The 18426-nt window shown below is 49.5% G+C and overlaps 1 protein-coding gene across 1 annotated transcript in view; it reads left to right on the top strand.

Annotated features, from left to right (window-relative positions):
• GALNT17 (polypeptide N-acetylgalactosaminyltransferase 17) overlaps positions 1–18426 on the top strand; it is a gene marked incomplete at its 5' end in the record, with an annotated part of 428234 nt that overhangs the window by 394011 nt on the left and 15797 nt on the right. The window contains one exon of the mRNA XM_080830474.1: positions 7636–7731. Coding sequence (XP_080686600.1) covers positions 7636–7731 — 96 coding nt within the window. The remainder of the gene's footprint in view (positions 1–7635; positions 7732–18426) is intronic.

The raw sequence follows: 18426 nt of genomic DNA, 5'->3' as shown, positions 1-18426 counted from the left end.
ATGTCCTCCGTTTCTCTTTTCTTTTTTTTTTAACTTTATTTTTTCTCTTTTCAGTGTTCCAAGGCTCATTGTTTATGCACCACACCCAGTGCTCCATGCAATACGTGCCCTCCTTAATACCCACCACCAGGCTCACCCAAACCACCCCCTCCAAACCCTCAGTTTGTTTCTCAGAGTCCACAGTCTCTCATGGTTCGTCTCCCCCCTGATTTCCCCCAATTCACTTCTCTCCATCTCCCAATGTCCTCCGTGTTATTCCTTATGCTCCATAAGTAAGTGAAACCATATGGTAATTGACTCTCTGCTTGACTTATTTCACTCAGCATAATCTCCTCCAGTCCCATCCATGTTGATACAAAAGTTGGGTGTTCATCCTTTCTGATGGAGGCATCATACTCCATAGTGTATATGGACCACATCTTCTTTATCCATTCATCTTGGTTCTTTCCACAGTTTGGCGACCGTGGCCATTGCTGCTATGAACATTGGGGTACAGATGGCCCTTCTTTTCACTACATCTGTATCTTTGGGGTAAATGCCCAGTAGTGCAATTACAGGGTCATAGGGAAGCTCTAGTTTAACTTTTTGAGAAATCTCCACACTGTTCTCCAAAGTGACTGCACCAACTTGCATTCCCACCAACAGTGGAAGAGGGTTCCCCTGTCTCCACATCCTCTCCAACACCCATGGTTTACTGTCTTGTTGATTTTGGCCATTCTCACTGGTCTAAGGTGGTATCTCAGTGTGGTTTTGATTTGAATTTCCCCGATGGCTAGTGATGATGAACATTTTTTCATGTGCCTGTTAGCCATTTGTATGTCTTCTTTGGACAAGTGTCCGTTCATGTCTTCTCGCCATTTTTTGACATGATTATCTGTTTTGTGTGTGTTGAGTTTGAGGAGTTCTTTACAGATCTTGGATATCAGCCCTTTGTCTGTAGTGGCATTTGCAAGTATCTTCTCCCATTCCGTGGGTTGCCTCTTTGTTTTGTTGACTGTTTCATTTGCTGTGCAGAAGCTTTTGATCTTGATGAAGTCCCAAAAGTTCATTTTCGCTTTTGTTTCCTTTGCCTTTGGAGACGTATCTTGAAAGAAGTTGCTGTGGCTGATGTCGAAGGGGTTACTGCCTATGTTCTCCCCTAGGATTTTGATAGATTCCTGCCTCATGTTGAGGTCTTTTATCCATTTCGAGTTTATATTTGTGTATGGTGTAAGAGAATAGTCGAGTTTCATTCTTCTATACATAACTGTCCAATTTTCCCAGCACCATTTATTGAAGAGACTGTCTTTTTTCCACTGGATATTTTCTCCTGCTTTGTCAAAGATTATTTAACCATGGAGCTGAGGGTCCATATCTGGGCTCTCTACTCTGTTCCACTGGTCTATGTGTCTGTTTTTGTGCCAGTACCACGCTGTCTTGGTGATCACAGCTTTGCAGTAAAGCTTGAAATCAGGCGTCGTTTTTCATGTACAATTCTGTTTGAGAGTCTTTCCCCAGGCCAGTGAATATTTCTGGATTTAATGTTCCTTGCTCTTTCCCAAGTTTTTACCTCGCTTGTTTTTTAGCTTTAAAAAGCCTTATTAGTCATGTAAATTGTATATGTCTTGTTCTTAATGGCATTATCGTAACCTCTAATGGTTTTTGTTGTTTTAAGTTTTTATTTAAATTGCACTTAGTTAGCATACAGTGTAATACGAGTTTGGGGGGCACGATTTAATGACTCAGCAGTTCTGTGCATCCCCAGGTGTTCCTCATGACACGTGGGCTCCTTAAGCCCTGTCATCTCTTTCACCCCTCCCCCCTCCCCTCCCATAACCATCAGTTTGTTCTGTATAGTCTGTTTTTTGGTCTGCCTCTCTCTCTCTTTTTTTTCTCTATGCTCATTTGTTTTGTTTCTTACATTCCACATATGAGGGAAATCATCTGGTATTTGCCTCTCCCTGACTGACTTATTTCATTCAGCATTATACTCTCTAGCTCCGTCCACATCATTGCAAATGGCAAGATTTCTTTTCTTTTTGTGGATGAATAATATTCCATTGTATATGCCATATTTCTTGATCTACTCATCGGTCAGTGGACACTTGGGCTATTTCCATAATTTGGCTATTGTAGATAATGCTGCTATAAATATCAGAGTGCACGTATCCCTTTGAGTTAGTATTTTTGTATTCTTTCAGTAAATACCTAGGAATGCAAAGATGCTCACCATCAGGCATCACCAGGGACGTACAGATCAAAACTATGGTGAGATCCCACCGCACACCCATCAGAACAGCTGAGATCAACAACACAAGAAACAACAGGTGTCGGCGAGGTTGAGGAGAAAGCAGAGCCCTCCTACACTGTTGGTGGGCGTGCGGGCTGGCGCAGCCCCTCTGCCAGACAGTTTGGAGGGCCCCCAAACAGTAAAAAACAGAACTGCCCCACGATCCAGCACTTGCAGTACCTCGAATGTTTTTTTGTTTTTAAATTCACCTGAGTCTCCAAAATGAAGGGCCAAGTAGCATATAATACGAGAGCATGAACACACTTTCTCCCGACCGCCTCATCAACTTCTCAGTCTTTGTTAACATTAGCTGGGATTTTAGATGCAAACATTATCTTACTTTAGTTATGTTTCATACCTTTCAGAATAGCTTTCCGGTCAAGTTCATTTCAGTGACAAGACCTGATTCCTCAGACAGTTGCGTTTTGATGCTGCAATGCTGCTGCCGCCGCAGCTTTTGGCCACACACAGACCCCGGCTCAGTGGCACGGCTGGACAGAGCCCTCAGAGCAGGTCTCGGCTCCATGTTCCTGCCTCATCCTGCAACAGTGACCGCGCCTACACTCGCTTACATAAGAAGCCATTGTCCCTTGACTTTTTTTTCCTTCCATTTTTTAATCTAAATTCAGTCAGTTAACATACAGTGCAATTTTGGCTTCAGGAGTGGAATTCGGTGATTCATCACTTACGTACAACACCCGGTGCTCATCATGACAAGCGCCCTCCTTCATCCCCGTCTCCCACCTAGCCCTCCCCCGACCTCCCTCCAACAACCCTCCGTTTGTTCTCTGTCACTAAGTAAGTCCCTCATGCTTTGTTTCCCCCCCTCTCTCCTCCGCCCACCCGTGTTCATCTGTTTTGTTTCTTACATTCCACATATGAGTGAGATCATATGGTGTTCGTCTTTCTCGGACTGACTGATTTCACTCAGCATAATTCCCTCCAGCTCTGTCCATGTCCCTGCAGATGGCATGATTTCATTCTTTTTGATGGCTGCGTAAATACCGCGTCGTCTTCATCCATTCATCGGTCGGTGGACACTTGCACTGCTTCCACGGTGTGGCTGTTGTTGGTGATGTGGCTGTGAACATCGGGGTGCGTGTGCCCCTTCGAATCTGTATGTGTCTTGGGTGAATACCTAGTTGTGCGATTGCTGGGTGGTAGGGTAGCTCTGTTTTTAACATCTCGGGGAACCTCCACACTGTTCTCCAGAGTGGCTGCACCAGCTCACATTCCCACCGGCCGTGCAGGAGGGTTCCCCTTTCTCTGCGTCCTCGCCAACACCTGTCATTTCTTGTGTTGTTAATTTTAGCCATTCTGACGGGCGTGAGGTAATAGCTCATCGTGGTTTTGATCTGTATGTCCATGATGATGAGTGATGCTGAGCATCTTTCCATGGGTCTGGTAGCCATCCGGAGGTCTTCTTTAGAAAAATGCCTATTTGTGTCTTCTGCCCGTTTTTTAACTGGATCATTTGTGTTGTGTTTCCCTTGGTTTCTAAAAGCTCATTTACCTCTATTAGCTGAACTGTCTTACAATAATATTTAAGGGAAGACACATGGATACTTGATATCCTGACTCTCCCATGTATGACATAATTGCTTTTCCATATATAAAGCCAACTCGGGGTGCACACAGTTGCCCCCACGTCTTTCACTCACACTTCTGTGGTTGGCTCATATCATCCTGAAGGTTGCTGGTTTGCTTTTACTCATCCTTTTTTTTCTTTTACCGTTATTTATATGAAAGACAATACACATATGATATGCATAAAGCATACATGTATAGCATAATAATATAAAGCAGAAATCCACATAGCTACTACCTGGGTAAAAACTAGAACATTTCCAGCAATATTTCCACTTACCCAGGGGTCACAAGTCCCTCTTCTTAGTGTCCGAACCTGCAGATGGGGTGAGGATGATCTCCTCGTTGTCCTGGCGAACAGTGTTGTACTAGCTCTCCCTTTGTCTAACTCTCTAGGCCGCGGACTGTTTCAGGGCGAGGACAGTTTTGTTTATCTTTGTATTCGTTAAGCTTAGCATGGTCCCAGGCACGTAGCTTATTAAGTTTCCAAATAATAGATTTCTTTGCATAACCATAAGAAACAAAATTTAAAAGCCTAGCATTCTGAAATCATTATATGGAACAATTATGCCATAAAAACAATATCCTTAATATATAAAGAGCTCTTATAAATCTACAATAGAACCACTTGATATCCCAGCGGGGAAATAAACAGATAATTCTCAAAAAGGGAAATAATTGCTAAACATGAAACATTCCAATTTACTATTAATTGTAAATTTATAAAAGCAAGATGTCTTTCTTCACCTCTCAACACAATGATTTTTATTACCCGTAATTTTTATTTTATACTTACTTTAAAAGCTTCATTAGGCTTCGTTAGGCACATTTTATCATGTTGCTTTTGTATAGGCATAAAAAGGAAATATAAGCAAAGTACATTGGTCGAGGTATTTCTGAGATTTCATTGCTTTCAACATCTTAACTCTTCTGAATTACTTTTTGACTCAGAAGATGTTTGGATTTTTCCATGTAATGTATCCTTTGCATTGTTGAAAGCATCAACGATGAGCCATTTCCTCAGAGCATCTGAGAAAGAACTGGAGTACGGTGTGGGGCTCGTAAGGTGGCCTTGCGCTTCCTTGGAGATCACTCGCTTGGGACTCTTTGTGCACCATGTCTGGTTCTTCAGCCTCTGCACACATTTTTAGAAACTTCGGTTGGAAACAGTACTCCACCATTTTCTTTAGAATTTTTCTAAAATTTTTAGAATTTTCCTAGCCACTTTCTTTTTTCCCCTCTTCCAGCTTTACTGAGACATAATTGATGTGTAACGTTGTATAAGCTTAAGGTGTCCAACGTAATTTGATGCAGTTGCGTATTACAAAGTGATTACTGCCGGAGAGTTCACTACCCCTCCACTGCATCCCATACTTCCCATCTCCTTTTTGCGGGAAGAACATTTAAGGTGGTCTGGCCACTTAGTCATTTTCGAGTATGTGATATTGGCTATAATCAACGTGCTGTACCTCAGATTCCCCAGAATCTAGGTTTGGAAGTTTGTACACGGTATTCTTAATTGGTGAAAGTCAGGACTAAACAGCATTTCTGTATCTTGTGGATGGGAATAAAAATTGGTTCAAAGTTTCCAGAAAGGAATCAGACAGCTATTTGAAGAACATTAAGGGATCCATACGTTTTGCTACTGTATTCCCAGTTCTCAGATTATTTTCTTTTTTTAAGATTTTTTAAAATTTTATTTTATTTTTTCAGTGTTCCAGAATTCATTGTTTATGCCCCACACCCAGTGCTCCATGCAACACGTGTCCTCCTTAATACCCACCACCAGGCTCACCCAACCCCCACCCCCCACCCCTCCAAAACCCTCAGCTTGTTTCTCAGAGTCCACAGTCTCTCATGGTTTGTCTCCCCCTCCAATCTCCCCCAACTCACTTCTCCTCTCCATCTCCCCATGTCCTCCGTGTTATTCCTTATGCTCCACAAACAAGTGAAACCATATGATAATGAACTTTTTCTGCTTGACTCAGCATAATCTCCTCCAGTCCCGTCCATGTTGATACAAAAGTTGGGTGTTCATCCTTTCTGATGGAGGCATCATACTCCATAGTATACATGGACCACATCTTCCTTATCCACTCGTCTGCTGAAGGGCATCTTGGTTCTTTCCACATTTTGGCGACTGTGGCCATTGCTGCTATGAACATTGGGGTGCATATGGCCCTTCTTTTCACTACATCTGTATCTTTGGGGTAAATACCCGGTAGTGCAATTGCAGGGTCATAGGGAAGCTCTATTTTTAATTTTTTGAGGAATCTCCACACTGTTCTCCAAAGTGGCTGCACCAGTTTGCATTCCCACTAACAGTGTAAGAGGGTTCCCCTTTCTCCACATCCTCTCCAGCACATGTTGTTCCCTGTCTTGCTAATTTTGGCCATTCTAACTGGCGTAAGGTGGCATCTCAATGTGGTTTTGATTTGAATCTCCCTGATGGCTAGTGATGATGAACATTTTTTCATGGGTCTGTTGGCCATTTGTATGTCTTCTTTGGAGAACTGTCTGTTCATGTTAAAGATTTTTTAAAATTTATTCATTTGAAGGATACAGAAAGAGTGAATGGGGGTGGGGGGGAGGGTTAGAGGGAGAAGGAGAAGCAGACTTCCTGCTGAGCAGGGAGCCCAAGGTGGGGCTTAAACCCTGGGATCATGACCTTAGCTGAAGGCAGACGCTTTATTGACTGAGCCGCAGATTATTTTCTTGAGAAAACCTGAAATGGGAACAAAGCTTTACATGCAAAGTTTCTCATTACCGTCAAAGCTGAACAAAACTAAATTGTCTCAAAATTGGGAAAAATTAACTGATTGTGGGAAAGGATTGTAAACAATTGTTATTTTCTTATACATTTTTCAAGAGATCTCAGTGCGATGGTATCATTTTTGTAATCTTTCATGAAACAGGCATTAAAACTCCACTCAGGTGTCTGAACCCGGACACAGTCTGGGCACACCACAGCGAAGCGTCCTTGCCTCTCTTCTTGCTTTATCCCTGGCTTTTTTGGTTCCCGTGGTGAACAGAACCTGGAGAGGACCGAGTGTGTGTGGAGAAGACCAGCACCATTGCCATTTCCCGCTGGCTGAGGTCGCAGCGTGGTGGGAGGGACGGACGCCACAGCAGAAACACAGGGCCCCTGCACGGTCCGGCTAGACAAATTCGTGCCTGTTCCCAAAGAGATGCGCCTCACCGGGCTCAGGGGTTTTGTCTCGGGAACTTCCGGCCGTTCCTCCACGGGTGTTTTCCAAACGCTCAGGACGGTGTCTGGCACGGTGTGGGCGCTCAGTTAGTATTTTCGGAATATGTAAATACGTGTTGCCCGGGCTTTTTCTGGTGGTGAGGCTTTTGTTTGCTTTTTGGATTCTTGGTTTTGGTGCCTCTGTGTCAGTAATGACTTTAGACACCGACCTGTGATTCCCAGGATGATTACAACCCACGTTGCTGTCGAGGCCCCCTATGGACAACCAGTGGGTAGCTGGTGCACCTATGTCCGGTGTCCCCCGAGCCCCTCTTCAGTGCTGGGTTGGGGCAGCTGTGTGCAGGCAGAGGCTGGGGGTGTCCTGGCAGAGGGCTGGCCCCCACACCACCCGCCGAAGGGCTTGGTCTTGCCTGCTGTAATGATCACCTCGCAGATTTGAGCCTTGGTCCTCACATGAGGGGTCCCGTGGCCTTTGCGTCGGGAAGTCGGGGCCGAGGCTGGCGGAACGAGGGCTGGGTACAGAAGTTCCACCCGTGAGCTCTGACGGGCGATGTTTTGCCTTTTCCCGCAGCTTCGAAACAACAAGGCGAAAGATGTCTGCTTGGACCAGGGGCCACTGGAGAACCACACAGCAATACTGTACCCGTGCCACGGCTGGGGACCCCAGGTAGGAGCCAGGGGGAGAGTAAAGGCAGCGGGGATTTGTGGGAACTTCTGGTAACATCTCTTGTCCCCGATTTGTGGCTGTTCCGTGCTCTGAGACGTTCGAGGAGGCGGGGGGCTTTCTGGTTGTTTCTGCGTAGCCCTCGGGGAGAGACGCACGGGTGCATCGGCGCAGATATGCAGGGCAGCAGTGGGCACATCGCAGCACACTGAGGAGTGTGAACGAGCTGCGGGGTCCTTTGCAAACAGGAGAGCTTGTACCCGTGTGCATACAAGCTGGTACAGCCACGCACGCCTGAAGAATTAGCCCACTTCCTCGTGAGGACACGCTCGATGCGCTCATCCCGAAAGGCCGCCGGTGGGTGGGTGGGAGGCGTGACCAGCTCTGTGAGCCGTGGTGCAGAGCCCAGGGCTGACCCTGAAGGAGGCGCGCGCTTGCCGTGACATTGCCGGGAACGCACGTGCTCCCCGGTCCCTCGGGAGGACACACAGGGTAACCCAGAAAGGGCAGAACGGCCCCCAACCGAGGAAGGGCGAGCCTGGTGAGGGACTCACCTAGCCCAAGCTGTGCGTGTGTGTGCATGTGTGTGCGTGTAAAAAGCTTAGAAATTCTCTACGGTTGGGAGAACACGTATCCGGAAATGTCATTAGACGGGACATTCATTAAAATTGAAAACATTGTTTTATGTCAAGTCGTAGCCGTGAGAGGCCGCTGCAGATGGGGTGGTCTCCATGACGCGATCCCGGGGGACCACCAGGCAGGGGGCTCTACTCCAGACTCTCCGGTCTCTCTCCGGGTCTCAGTGGGCTCGTCTGGAAGAGGAGGACCCTGGACAAAATGCCCGAGAGCTCCCTTGGTCTTGCTCGTGCTCTGGGAACACGCGCACTCATGGCAGATCCGCGGTCCCTGGTCCGCGTCACGCTCGCACATGCAGGCATAAAGCTGGTGGGTTTGCCTCCTTGTGGAACTTCTGCTTCCCGTGAGGCCAACAGCGAGGAAGAGGATCGCCTTCTCTCCGCTGTCACGGCGGGTGGTGCTGGTGGTCCGGACCCTCAGCCTCCCGTCAGTGCAGGACAGGGGGTTGGGGGCCAAATCCCGTGTCCCTTTGCTCCCAGCAGCCCCTCTGCGATATAGAGAGGCAGTGGGGGGAGACTGAGGCAGGGAGGGGCAAGTGCCGGAGAGCAAAGCAGACTGGAATCCAGGCCCTCCAGCACCAGCAGAGCACTTTGAATCCAAACGCAGCCTGTATACTTGTGGAGGGTTTACCGAGCCGGCCGCCTGCCTGCCGTTGGCTGAACGTGCCGTGGGGTGCGGGAGAAAGACGGAGAAGCCCAGACCCGCTGCACTTCCAGCCGGCTCTGCGCAGGGAAGGGGGACGTTCGCACCAAAGGCAGTAGGGTCTAAAGAATCCAGGGGGTGTCTTTTTTTTTTTTAATTCTGTTTATTTATTTATTTGAGAACGAGAGAGAGCATGAGCAGGGATGGAGAGCGAGAAGCAGGCTCCGCATGGAGCAGGGAGCCCCACTCGGGGCTCGATCCCGGGACTCTGGGATCGTGACCTGAGCCTAAAGCAGACGCCTCTAGGGAGTGTCTTCACTCCTTCACTCCGTGAGTCTGTCTGGATCCCGTGCTGCAGGTTGGCCGCGAGTGCATGCCGCAGTGGTCCCTGCTCTCACGTGGTTTGCACTCGAGGGAAGAGACAGGTAAAGAGGCAGGAAAATCCATAGCACAGTAAGTGTGGAAAGAGCAAGAGAGCTCAGGGTGTCGAGAGGCAGCAGTGGCCCCATTTGGCGGGCGCTGAACGCAAGAGAGAAGGACGGGCCAAGCGCTAAGGCAGAAGGGGACGGAGAGGCGGATCTCGCAGGGCCGGACAAGGCAGGCTCCAAAGCCCGGACCCTTGCCTTCGGGGTGCGGCGGGATCCCCACGAGGCCTGCGAAAGCGCCGTGTTCTGGACCCCACCGCCAGAGCTCCTGAATCTGGGGGCCTCGGGTGGGAGCTGAGATTTTGCGTTTCCAGCAAGTTCCCGGATGGTGCTGGGCTGCTGGCCTGGGAGGGTTGGGACTGGACACTAGAGCACCGCAGCGGGGATGACGTGCTTCCACTGGGCCGTTTCAACTCCCGGAGTTCAGAGACGGGTGCTTGCTACGGAGACTTCCTGGCCTCCGGCTCCTGCTGACTTTCCGGCTTCCCCAGCACAGGCCTGTGACCCCCGTGCGGGGAGACGGGGGCAGTGGCTCAGCGGCTCAGCCTTAAGTCCCAGGCTTCTCTGTCCAGTGCTCTGAGCAGGTAGCGTTCAAACCAGGCACTGAGGGACCGGGGCGTCGTCGACACTGGCGCATTCTAGATAATCTGGCCTGCGAAGCCGACTTTGGGAACGAGAAAGGGAACAAAGGTGTCTCATAACTGTCTCCCGGACGTCTGAGGGCTTCCCCACATGGCTTCAAGCAGTGTTATTTTTTACCTGGGGGATTCGGGGAGGGTTTTCGAAGCCCCTCGGGCTGTTCTTAGCTGATTCCAAGGACCAGCACACTGAGGCGCTCGCTCTGCCCCCCACGGCCCTGTGGCCACCTCCCCCAGAACCCTCTGCCCTCTCCGTCTGCCCTCAGAACGACCTGGTGATGCTCACAGCTCTGGGACAGACCCCGGGAACTTGACATTCTTCGGCCTTCTGTCCGGGGCCTTCACTCCGCTTGTGCCCCTGCCTCAGAGTCCCGCCGGTCACCTGCTAAACGGATCCAGCCTGCAGATGTCCACCTGTGAGCCCCCTGCCCACGCCGGAGCCAGCGGCAGGCCTTCCGCTCCCCCAGCACAATTCCGGCGCCTTTGGTGGGAAAGAACTAGAATTCCTCTTCCTCAGGCTCCACCTGTGCGCAGAGCTTTTCCAGACGGACGCTCCTGCCGCTCAGTCCATGGAGCGGCAGACCAAGTGGTCCCTGCTCCCCCCGACTCCGGGGTGGACACCTACGAGGGGCCCTGGTTGTTCCCATCAGCTGATTTTAAGTGAGTCTAATGTTTTCTGTTCCACCACATGTTCTGAGTTAGGAGGGCACCCTTGGTACCGCTCTGCAGCCGCCAGCCCCCCACCCCGGCTCATCAGGGTTTCCTCCCCCTCCTTCCAGAGCGCCAGGAGTGAGCTCCCCCCCCCATCACGTGTTTTGGCATCTTTCTAAACCACTCCGGAAAGCGCTGTGGGCAAACAGAGCCCGAACCAACACTCCCGTAACGAGGCAACTCCCAGAAGAAGGAGTTGGTGTTCCGCAGACATTGTTAGCTTAATTAATGGACTCTTTGTCCTAATTTATTATCAAACAGCAATTAAACAGAGATAAAGTAAGCACCGAGGAGGGTGATTTCCTGTCTTACAACATGTGTCTGTCAACGAAGTGGAAAAGGCTCCTCGCCCTGCGTGGAGCCCGCTGGCTCGCAAATGTCCGTCGGCGAGCGCGTGGCCAGTCTTGCCCTCGTCCGGTCCCTCAGTTGGATGAGACACGTGCCCTTCTCTTTTCCGAGCTGAAGTCGGAGATGGAGCTGCAGCCTTTGGGGTCAGATCGAACCCACTGAGAATGGGGTTTTGTCCAAGGAGAACTGAGGCCCCCCCACCCTGCTGGACGAGGGGCAGGTGGGTCCCTGAGCTGGCGCGGCCGTGGCGGCCCTGCAGGGCTATCGGCCATGAGCTTGGCCTCCTCTGCCCGCCCCTTCCTGCCGTCCCTTGCCGCCCACCTGGTCAGCCTGTCCACCTCGCCGAGCCGCTGCCTCCGAGCGCCCTTGGAGGCAAAGGTCGAGAAGAGAGCAGGGGCGGGCGTTGCTGCCTCTGGGGGTCCAAGGGCGCCTGCAGTTCCCTCCCACCCCTTAACAAGTCCTCCGGGTCTGGGGCTGCTCTCTCCTGCCTCTGCCGCTGAGCTGCCGCCCAGGTCCCCACGGTGCAGCCGGCCACGGCCTGTGAGCCCCTGAGCACCCGGGGCCAGGGCCCTGGCTGGCGATAAACCCAGTTCTGGTCTTCGGAACACGATTCGTCCTGTTGGGTGGGGTAGCGACCCACCCGCAGCGGGGTTAAGGCGGAAACAGAGGCCGGGAGCCAAGACGCTTTTCAAATGAAATTCCTGTGAAAAAGTCCTTGTGGGGAGCGTGTCTCCCCGTGCGTTCGCTAGCCCACAGCAAGGCCTGCGGGGAGGACCTGAAGCCAGCAGGACACGGGCAGGAGGTGAGCGCAAAGGCTGGAGGTGGTGGGGATGGCGGCGAACGGCGTGTTGGAGGACAGTGACACAGCTGGCTGGGGCGAGTAGGGCCTGAGTGTCGAGAGCCCTGGGTACCAGGATGTGGGGCCAGGGCTTGCCACCCAGCATCTCAAGTGTGGTCCCCAGAACCGTGAGCCCCCCAGCCATACATGACAAATGCGCATCCGTCCCTGAGTCCAGCCCCAGACCTACTGAAGACAGAGCCTGGGAATCTGGATGCTGTCGTCTCCGAGTGTTTCCCTCTCTCAGTACCATCGATGGAGCACCTATTAGGGGCAAGGCTTCGTGTTAGACTCACAGGTGGTGGTCAGAGGTCCCCCTGGATGTCTGCCCCAGACTATGCCAACTGTCCCAGCCTAATTCTTTTTTTTTTTTTTTTAAGATTTACTTATTTACGAGAGAGAGCATAAGCAGAGGGGAGAGGGAGAGACAGGCTCCCCATCGAGCAGGGGCTTGAGACATGGGGCTCAATCCCAGGACCCTGGTATCATGACCTGAGCCCTGAGCCGAAGGCAGATGCTTCATGACTGAGCCACCCAGGTGCCTCCAACCTAATTCTTTTTTTTAATTTACCATACTATTTCAGTTTTTATGTAATTGGGTTTTTTTTTTCATTTTTCAGGTAAATTCATTCTTGTTAATATTGAGTTTTTTAAGTTTTAGCAAACATAGGCCATCAAGTTAACCTCACCCAATCGGGATCTTGAGAGGCCCTGCCATCCTCCAAACTCCCCTAAAACCCCTTCACAGTCAATCCCTCTCTCCACCTCCAAATTTGAGGCCCAGCTTAACTGGGAGCATTCATGGCCTTGTACCCAGCGGATGTGGGTTCCTCCCCGCACTGAGGACCACGGCTTCTCAACAGCCTGTGCCTCTAGCTCGAGGTCGAGCAGGTGGTCCTGGGGCATTCAGGGAGCGCCGTGTGCAACAGCTCCTAGCTGTGATGGGACGTTCTAGGAGGTGGGTATCCTGGAGGGGGTGTCAGGCTCTGTTCCAAGGGCGACCTCTGTGAGTCTCTGGGCTCCGGGGAAATATCAAGGTCTCCCTTCTGTCTGTCCTTCTGTCAATACATCTCATTCCTCCTCTCCCTTCTCCTTGGAGAAGCTCCTGTCCCTTAGCCTCAGTTAATTCATCACAAGAATGACAGATTTGAATTCTTTTATCCTGTAATTAAATTTAATCTGATCTTGGACTCACTCTTTGATGGCTTCATCTTTTAAGCAATACATCATCCAAACCCCTTGTCACGATGATGCATTGTGCCAATAAGAGGCCAGGGCCCCGGCAGAGTGACAGGGCTCCCGCAGCTGTGAGCATGGGGAAGGCACTTGGCGGGCGGTAATGACATCTGGCAGCCTCTTGGCTTCCAGACAAAGTCACGGAAGTGTTGGGGCTCGGGGCTGGCGCCGTTGAGAGCCTCTGGAGTTAACGCCCCAGGAAAGGTGGCTTTCCGGAGACCGGCCTCCTGCCTCGGGGGAGAAGCAGACCTGGGAATCCCTTTCAGTTCCTGGAGCGCAGCACGAGGTCAGAGCAGGGGAGCTGGCGACCTCGCGGGAGAACGGGGTTGGGGGAGCGAGGGCAGGTACTTTGTACGTTAGGGAAACCCACAGAGACGGAAGAGAAAGGACAAGAAGCAGGAGAGGACACGCGGGTGTGGTCTGCCAGGCCTGAAGCGGGGCACCGCGGGGGCTCTTAGCGCTCACGCCCCGCGCCCCGCGCCCCTGCGGTATTCAACACGCTTCTGGGTTTATTATGTCCAGATCGTTAGCTCCTGCCTCCCAGGCCCCGCCCCCGTCCAGTCCCTGCGAGCGTCCCTGGTGCCCACCTTCTCTGCAGACCTCCTCGGAGGCGTGGTTACTGCCTTTCCCCTTCCTGACACTTTCCTGTGCGTTCAGGGGACCTGAGCCTCATCCTCTGCTGTCCAGTCTGCTGCCGCATTTTATTTCCAATCCCTGGTCCACTCTTTTCGTTATCCCTGACAGGTAGGTCCCGTGGTCCACACACAGGGAACAGGAGGCCCCATTTCCAAAGTGGGATTCAGAAGGACCCGCGCACGCATTGGATGTTGCTTAAGGCAGGCCCGGGTTAGGAGGGATGACGGCACTGCTCTCCCGGCAGAACCCGGGGAGGGACTCTTCTCTCCAGAAAACCAGAATCATAGTCTTAAATTGTCCCCCAGTAGAGGTGCTTAGCTCAAAGTTTTATGTCTTCTTAGAAGTTCAGCGGATTGTTTTCTCCAGACGCAAAAAGCGAGCCAGGCAGACTCTATGTTAATGTCTGGTTGGGAATCAGGAACTCGGAGGGAGCAGTGGGGCGGTGCCGCATTCTGGGCGGAACCTCTCTACCTTGCCCAGAGCTGTTACAGTCAAAAAAAGTCACTAAAGTCACTAAGCCAGCTAATCTTTTCCATTTCTACTAAAGATGCAACAGCATTGCAATGAGTTTGGGGAAAAAATTGTTTTAAATCATCCCATAATCCTACCACCCTAGAACAACGATTATCATTTCTGAGGCTTGCTTCCAGACTTTATATTTTTTCAAAGAAGTATTTTGATTTCTTAGGTTGTTTTCAAATCACTGAATTAATAACATCACCGCTTCTGAAAGACAAGAAGGGGACGGTGGAAAGCAGCTGGGGAAAAGGCATTTAGTGCCTCAGCACTACCAGTGCATCTGAGCAAGAGGAGAGCCCCGAGGTTAGCCTCACGCCCTGACCATTTGGGTCAGAGTTTCCGTGTTTGTTTGGCACGGTAGTGTCTGTAGGGAGGTCATTTACAAAGACATTGCTTGTTGGACATGGAGAGAGTCTGCGAACATGGCCAGTCAGAATTAAGGGCAGGTCGCACAGTGTTGGGGGCCAGTGGAGTTCAGGCCATGGGTCTAGGCCTCAGAAGGCTCGGTTCCCATCAGAGACGACTAGAGGAAGGCCAAATGTCAGTAGCAGAATGTTCTAGACCGTTCTCACCGTCCCATCTACCTGATGCCGAAGGAAGGGGTTGTGCAAAGTGCCGGGTTTTAGACCCACATGGGGACCACCAAGAGTGCCATGGATTCCCTGGCATGGATCCTAGAGAAGTGTGAAGGCTTTCCTCAGATTCCTCTGCGATGTGGTGGTTTCAACAGCAGCCCCTCGCCTGGGAGCGCTGCACCGCGTGACCTCCTGGATTCTTCCTGAAGCGACTGGGGCCGAGTGTAGGTGATGGGGCCTGCTCTCACGGGACTCCTGTCAGTCGTCTTGACTGCCTGATCCTGCTCCCAGAAGACGAAACCTAGGCTCATGTCTACATCGCCTGCAGGGCCTGAATCTGGGGCCCCTTCCTGGAAATCTGAATGTCAACCAACCAGAGATGGAAGGGGAATCCCGAGAAGCTTTGCAGGAAGGCTCTGTACACAGGACATGGGTTCTCGTCGGCTTGGGCTGCAGAGCCCACACTTACATAGTTGGTTTGGCCATGAACAGGACAGGACGAACAGCTGGGTGGACAAGGAGCTAACCAGAGTCGTGCATGGCTAAGTGAAGGTCTCTGGTCCCTGCATCTTAGTGAGACTGGAAGTCAGGAAAGGACACTTCACACGCATCCTGGACCAGAGTTAATTCTTCTAAGATGATGCCAAGAGGTACCTTTCTGTGTGTGGCTGACTCATAAGGGAAACACAGCTCCCTCGCTTACTAGCTATGACCCTGAGCAACACACCGTAGTGTCCCGTATTTCAGTTCCCTTCTCTGTCGTGTAAACACAAAGAGAGTGTGTACCTCATAGAGATAGTGTGTCAAACAAGCTCATCCATACAAAGCCCATGGGTGAAGTCCGTGGCGCCTATCACATAGAAATGACGTCCACGGTGCTGACTGTGGGACCTTGGGAAGGCTTCAGTTTTCCAAGAAAGATTCAGTTAGGTTCTATTTCCAAAAGATTCTACTACTTGAGGCTATTAAAAAAAAAAGCAATACTGAATAGCAGTGAAAACTTGAACAGTTCTAGCCACTTAGCACCGCAATCCTCATAGAACTTGCCAAGGGGAAGACTGGGCCAGTGACGCCATAGGCCGCTTCCAGTTCCTTGGTGCTAGAACACATGAGCTTTCCGTCATTCAGCTAGTCTTCCAGCTTGGTTGAGTTCTTCAAGGAAATATAACCTGGAAGGCGAGTTACTTGGAAAGACAGATGGAACATGGAAGCTCCTACCATCTAGGAATTCATAGTTAATTAAGACATTATTGTATAAAATAGCGTGGTGATTGATTGAGTCCAACCATGGATTTTTAATTTTTTTTTTTTACTTATCAAGTAAATTTCTGTAGACATCATCTTAATGATGAATATTATGCAATTTGTGATGCATTTTTCCCCTGATTTATCTAATCTTCAGACCAGCCCAACAAAATAAATACAGATATGGTTTTCCTGCTGGGAAAACCACCGTATTTCAGAATATGTAGTATGCTGAAGTCTTACGCTGTTCTTTCATTCTTATATTTCTTTTTTAATTGCCTCCTTTACAAGACGCCAAAATATCTGAATCTAAGACCTCTTCTCCTGGAATTCCACAATATCTTGTAGACAAGATTTCATTGTTTCTTGCATTGTATCTGCAAGGCCTTCTATCATTCCCATTTTTAAAATGGGGAAACTGAGTCTCCAGGCCTAAATAGGCAGGAACACAGAGCATGAGGTGGGGAGTGACCAAAGATGAGGCCGGACCAGTGGGCAGGAGGCAGAGAATGTGCAGCCCTGTAGGACTCTAGGAGACTGGGCTTTAGGCCAGCCCCCACAGGAAGCCACCGAAATATTGAAAGCCTTTTAGAAGAGGAGGTTGGGGCGCAGTCTGACTTACATTTAAGGAGCAATCACTTGGGACTGCAGCGTGAGGGATGGACTGCAGGGGTCTTAAGCTAGAGGCATGAACTTCAGTTATGAAACGGGTGTGATTGTCTTGCCAAAAGTCGGTCTCCCGAACTTGAGTAGTGACTGGGGATAGGAAGAAGTAGACAAAATTAAAATGTCATTAGGGATGAAATGAGACCCATACTTGACGCTATACAGAGGCTTAAATTCCAAATGAATTAAGAATCTAAATGTAAAATATGGAACTATACAAACACTAGGAAAATAATGGTGAATTCCTCTCTAACTGTGATCTAGGGGAGGGCTTTTAACTAAAATCCCAAATCCAGAGACTATAATAGATTGATGCATTTGACTACATTAAAACTTTTTAAAACTTGCATGGTGATATAACACCATAAACGCAGTCAAGACACCTGGCAACCAAGGAGAAAATATTTATAGCCTATGCCACAAGGGATAATTTTCCTGTTGTATAAAAGATGCTTAAGAAATGAGGAAGGACTAAAAATCTGATAGAAAAATAGGAAAAAGACACAAGCAAACAAGTTGCCTCCTACTAAAAAATGTGTGTATATATATATATACATATGTTCTAAATATGTATATATATATACACGTTTTTTGGTGGGAGGCAACTAAATATATACACACACACACACACACACACACGTTTTTTGTTCTAAATATATATATATATATATTTTTTTTTAAAGATTTTATTTATTTGACAGAGATCACAAGTAGGCAGAGAGGCAGGCAGAGAGAGAAAGGAAGGGAAGCAGGCTCCCTGCTGAGCAGAGAGCCTGATGCGGGGCTCGATCCCAGGACCCTGAGATCATGACCTGAGCCGAAGGCAGAGGCTTTAACCCACTGAGCCACCCAGGCGCCCCTGTTCTAAATATATTTTAAAATGTTTAAATTCATTCATAATTAGAGAAATTCAAAGCAAAACAATACTGAGAAACCATTTTTCCCACCTATCGTATTTGCAAAAATTAAGAAAACTGACAATGTACTCTGTTACCAAGGTTCTGAAATAACCAATCTTCTAGATTGCTGGTAGAAATGCAAATTGATACCATTTTTTGGAGGGGAGTTTGGCCATACTTAACAAAGCTACCGTATGTTTACTTCCTGACCCAGCGATCCACTTCCAGAAGTCAACTCCGATTTCCAACAATATGAGAATAGTGTGCATTATTTGCAGTTGCAAAATGGTAGAAACCGCCGAATGCCTGTTGGTAGGAGAGTGGTTGAATGAGCTGTGGAGTAGCAGCCACACAAAGTAGCACCGGCCGTCTCTGCTTACCTACGCAGAGGGATTTTCACATATGGTTGGGCAAAAAAGGCAAAGTGCAAAAGAAGATGCGTAGTGTGTCAACCTTCATTTAAGACAGATGGCCACTTAAAAATAAATATCCGTACCTGCCCATCTGCACGAGAGATCCAGGAAGGATAAATCAGAGACTGGTGAGCTTGGCCACCCGCAGATCGAAGAGGGAGAGGGGATTGTCTCTCAGGGAACCTTCCTATCAGGTCCCGACTCTTAGAACCACGGTGATGCTTCAGATGTCTGGGAAAGAAAATAAATTCAACTAGAATGTGGGGAAAGG

The sequence above is a fragment of the Martes martes genome, assembly GCF_963455335.1.
Source record: "Martes martes genome assembly, chromosome: 18".
Taxonomy (NCBI): domain Eukaryota; kingdom Metazoa; phylum Chordata; class Mammalia; order Carnivora; family Mustelidae; genus Martes; species Martes martes.
This window is presented reverse-complemented; position numbering and strand designations above follow the sequence as displayed.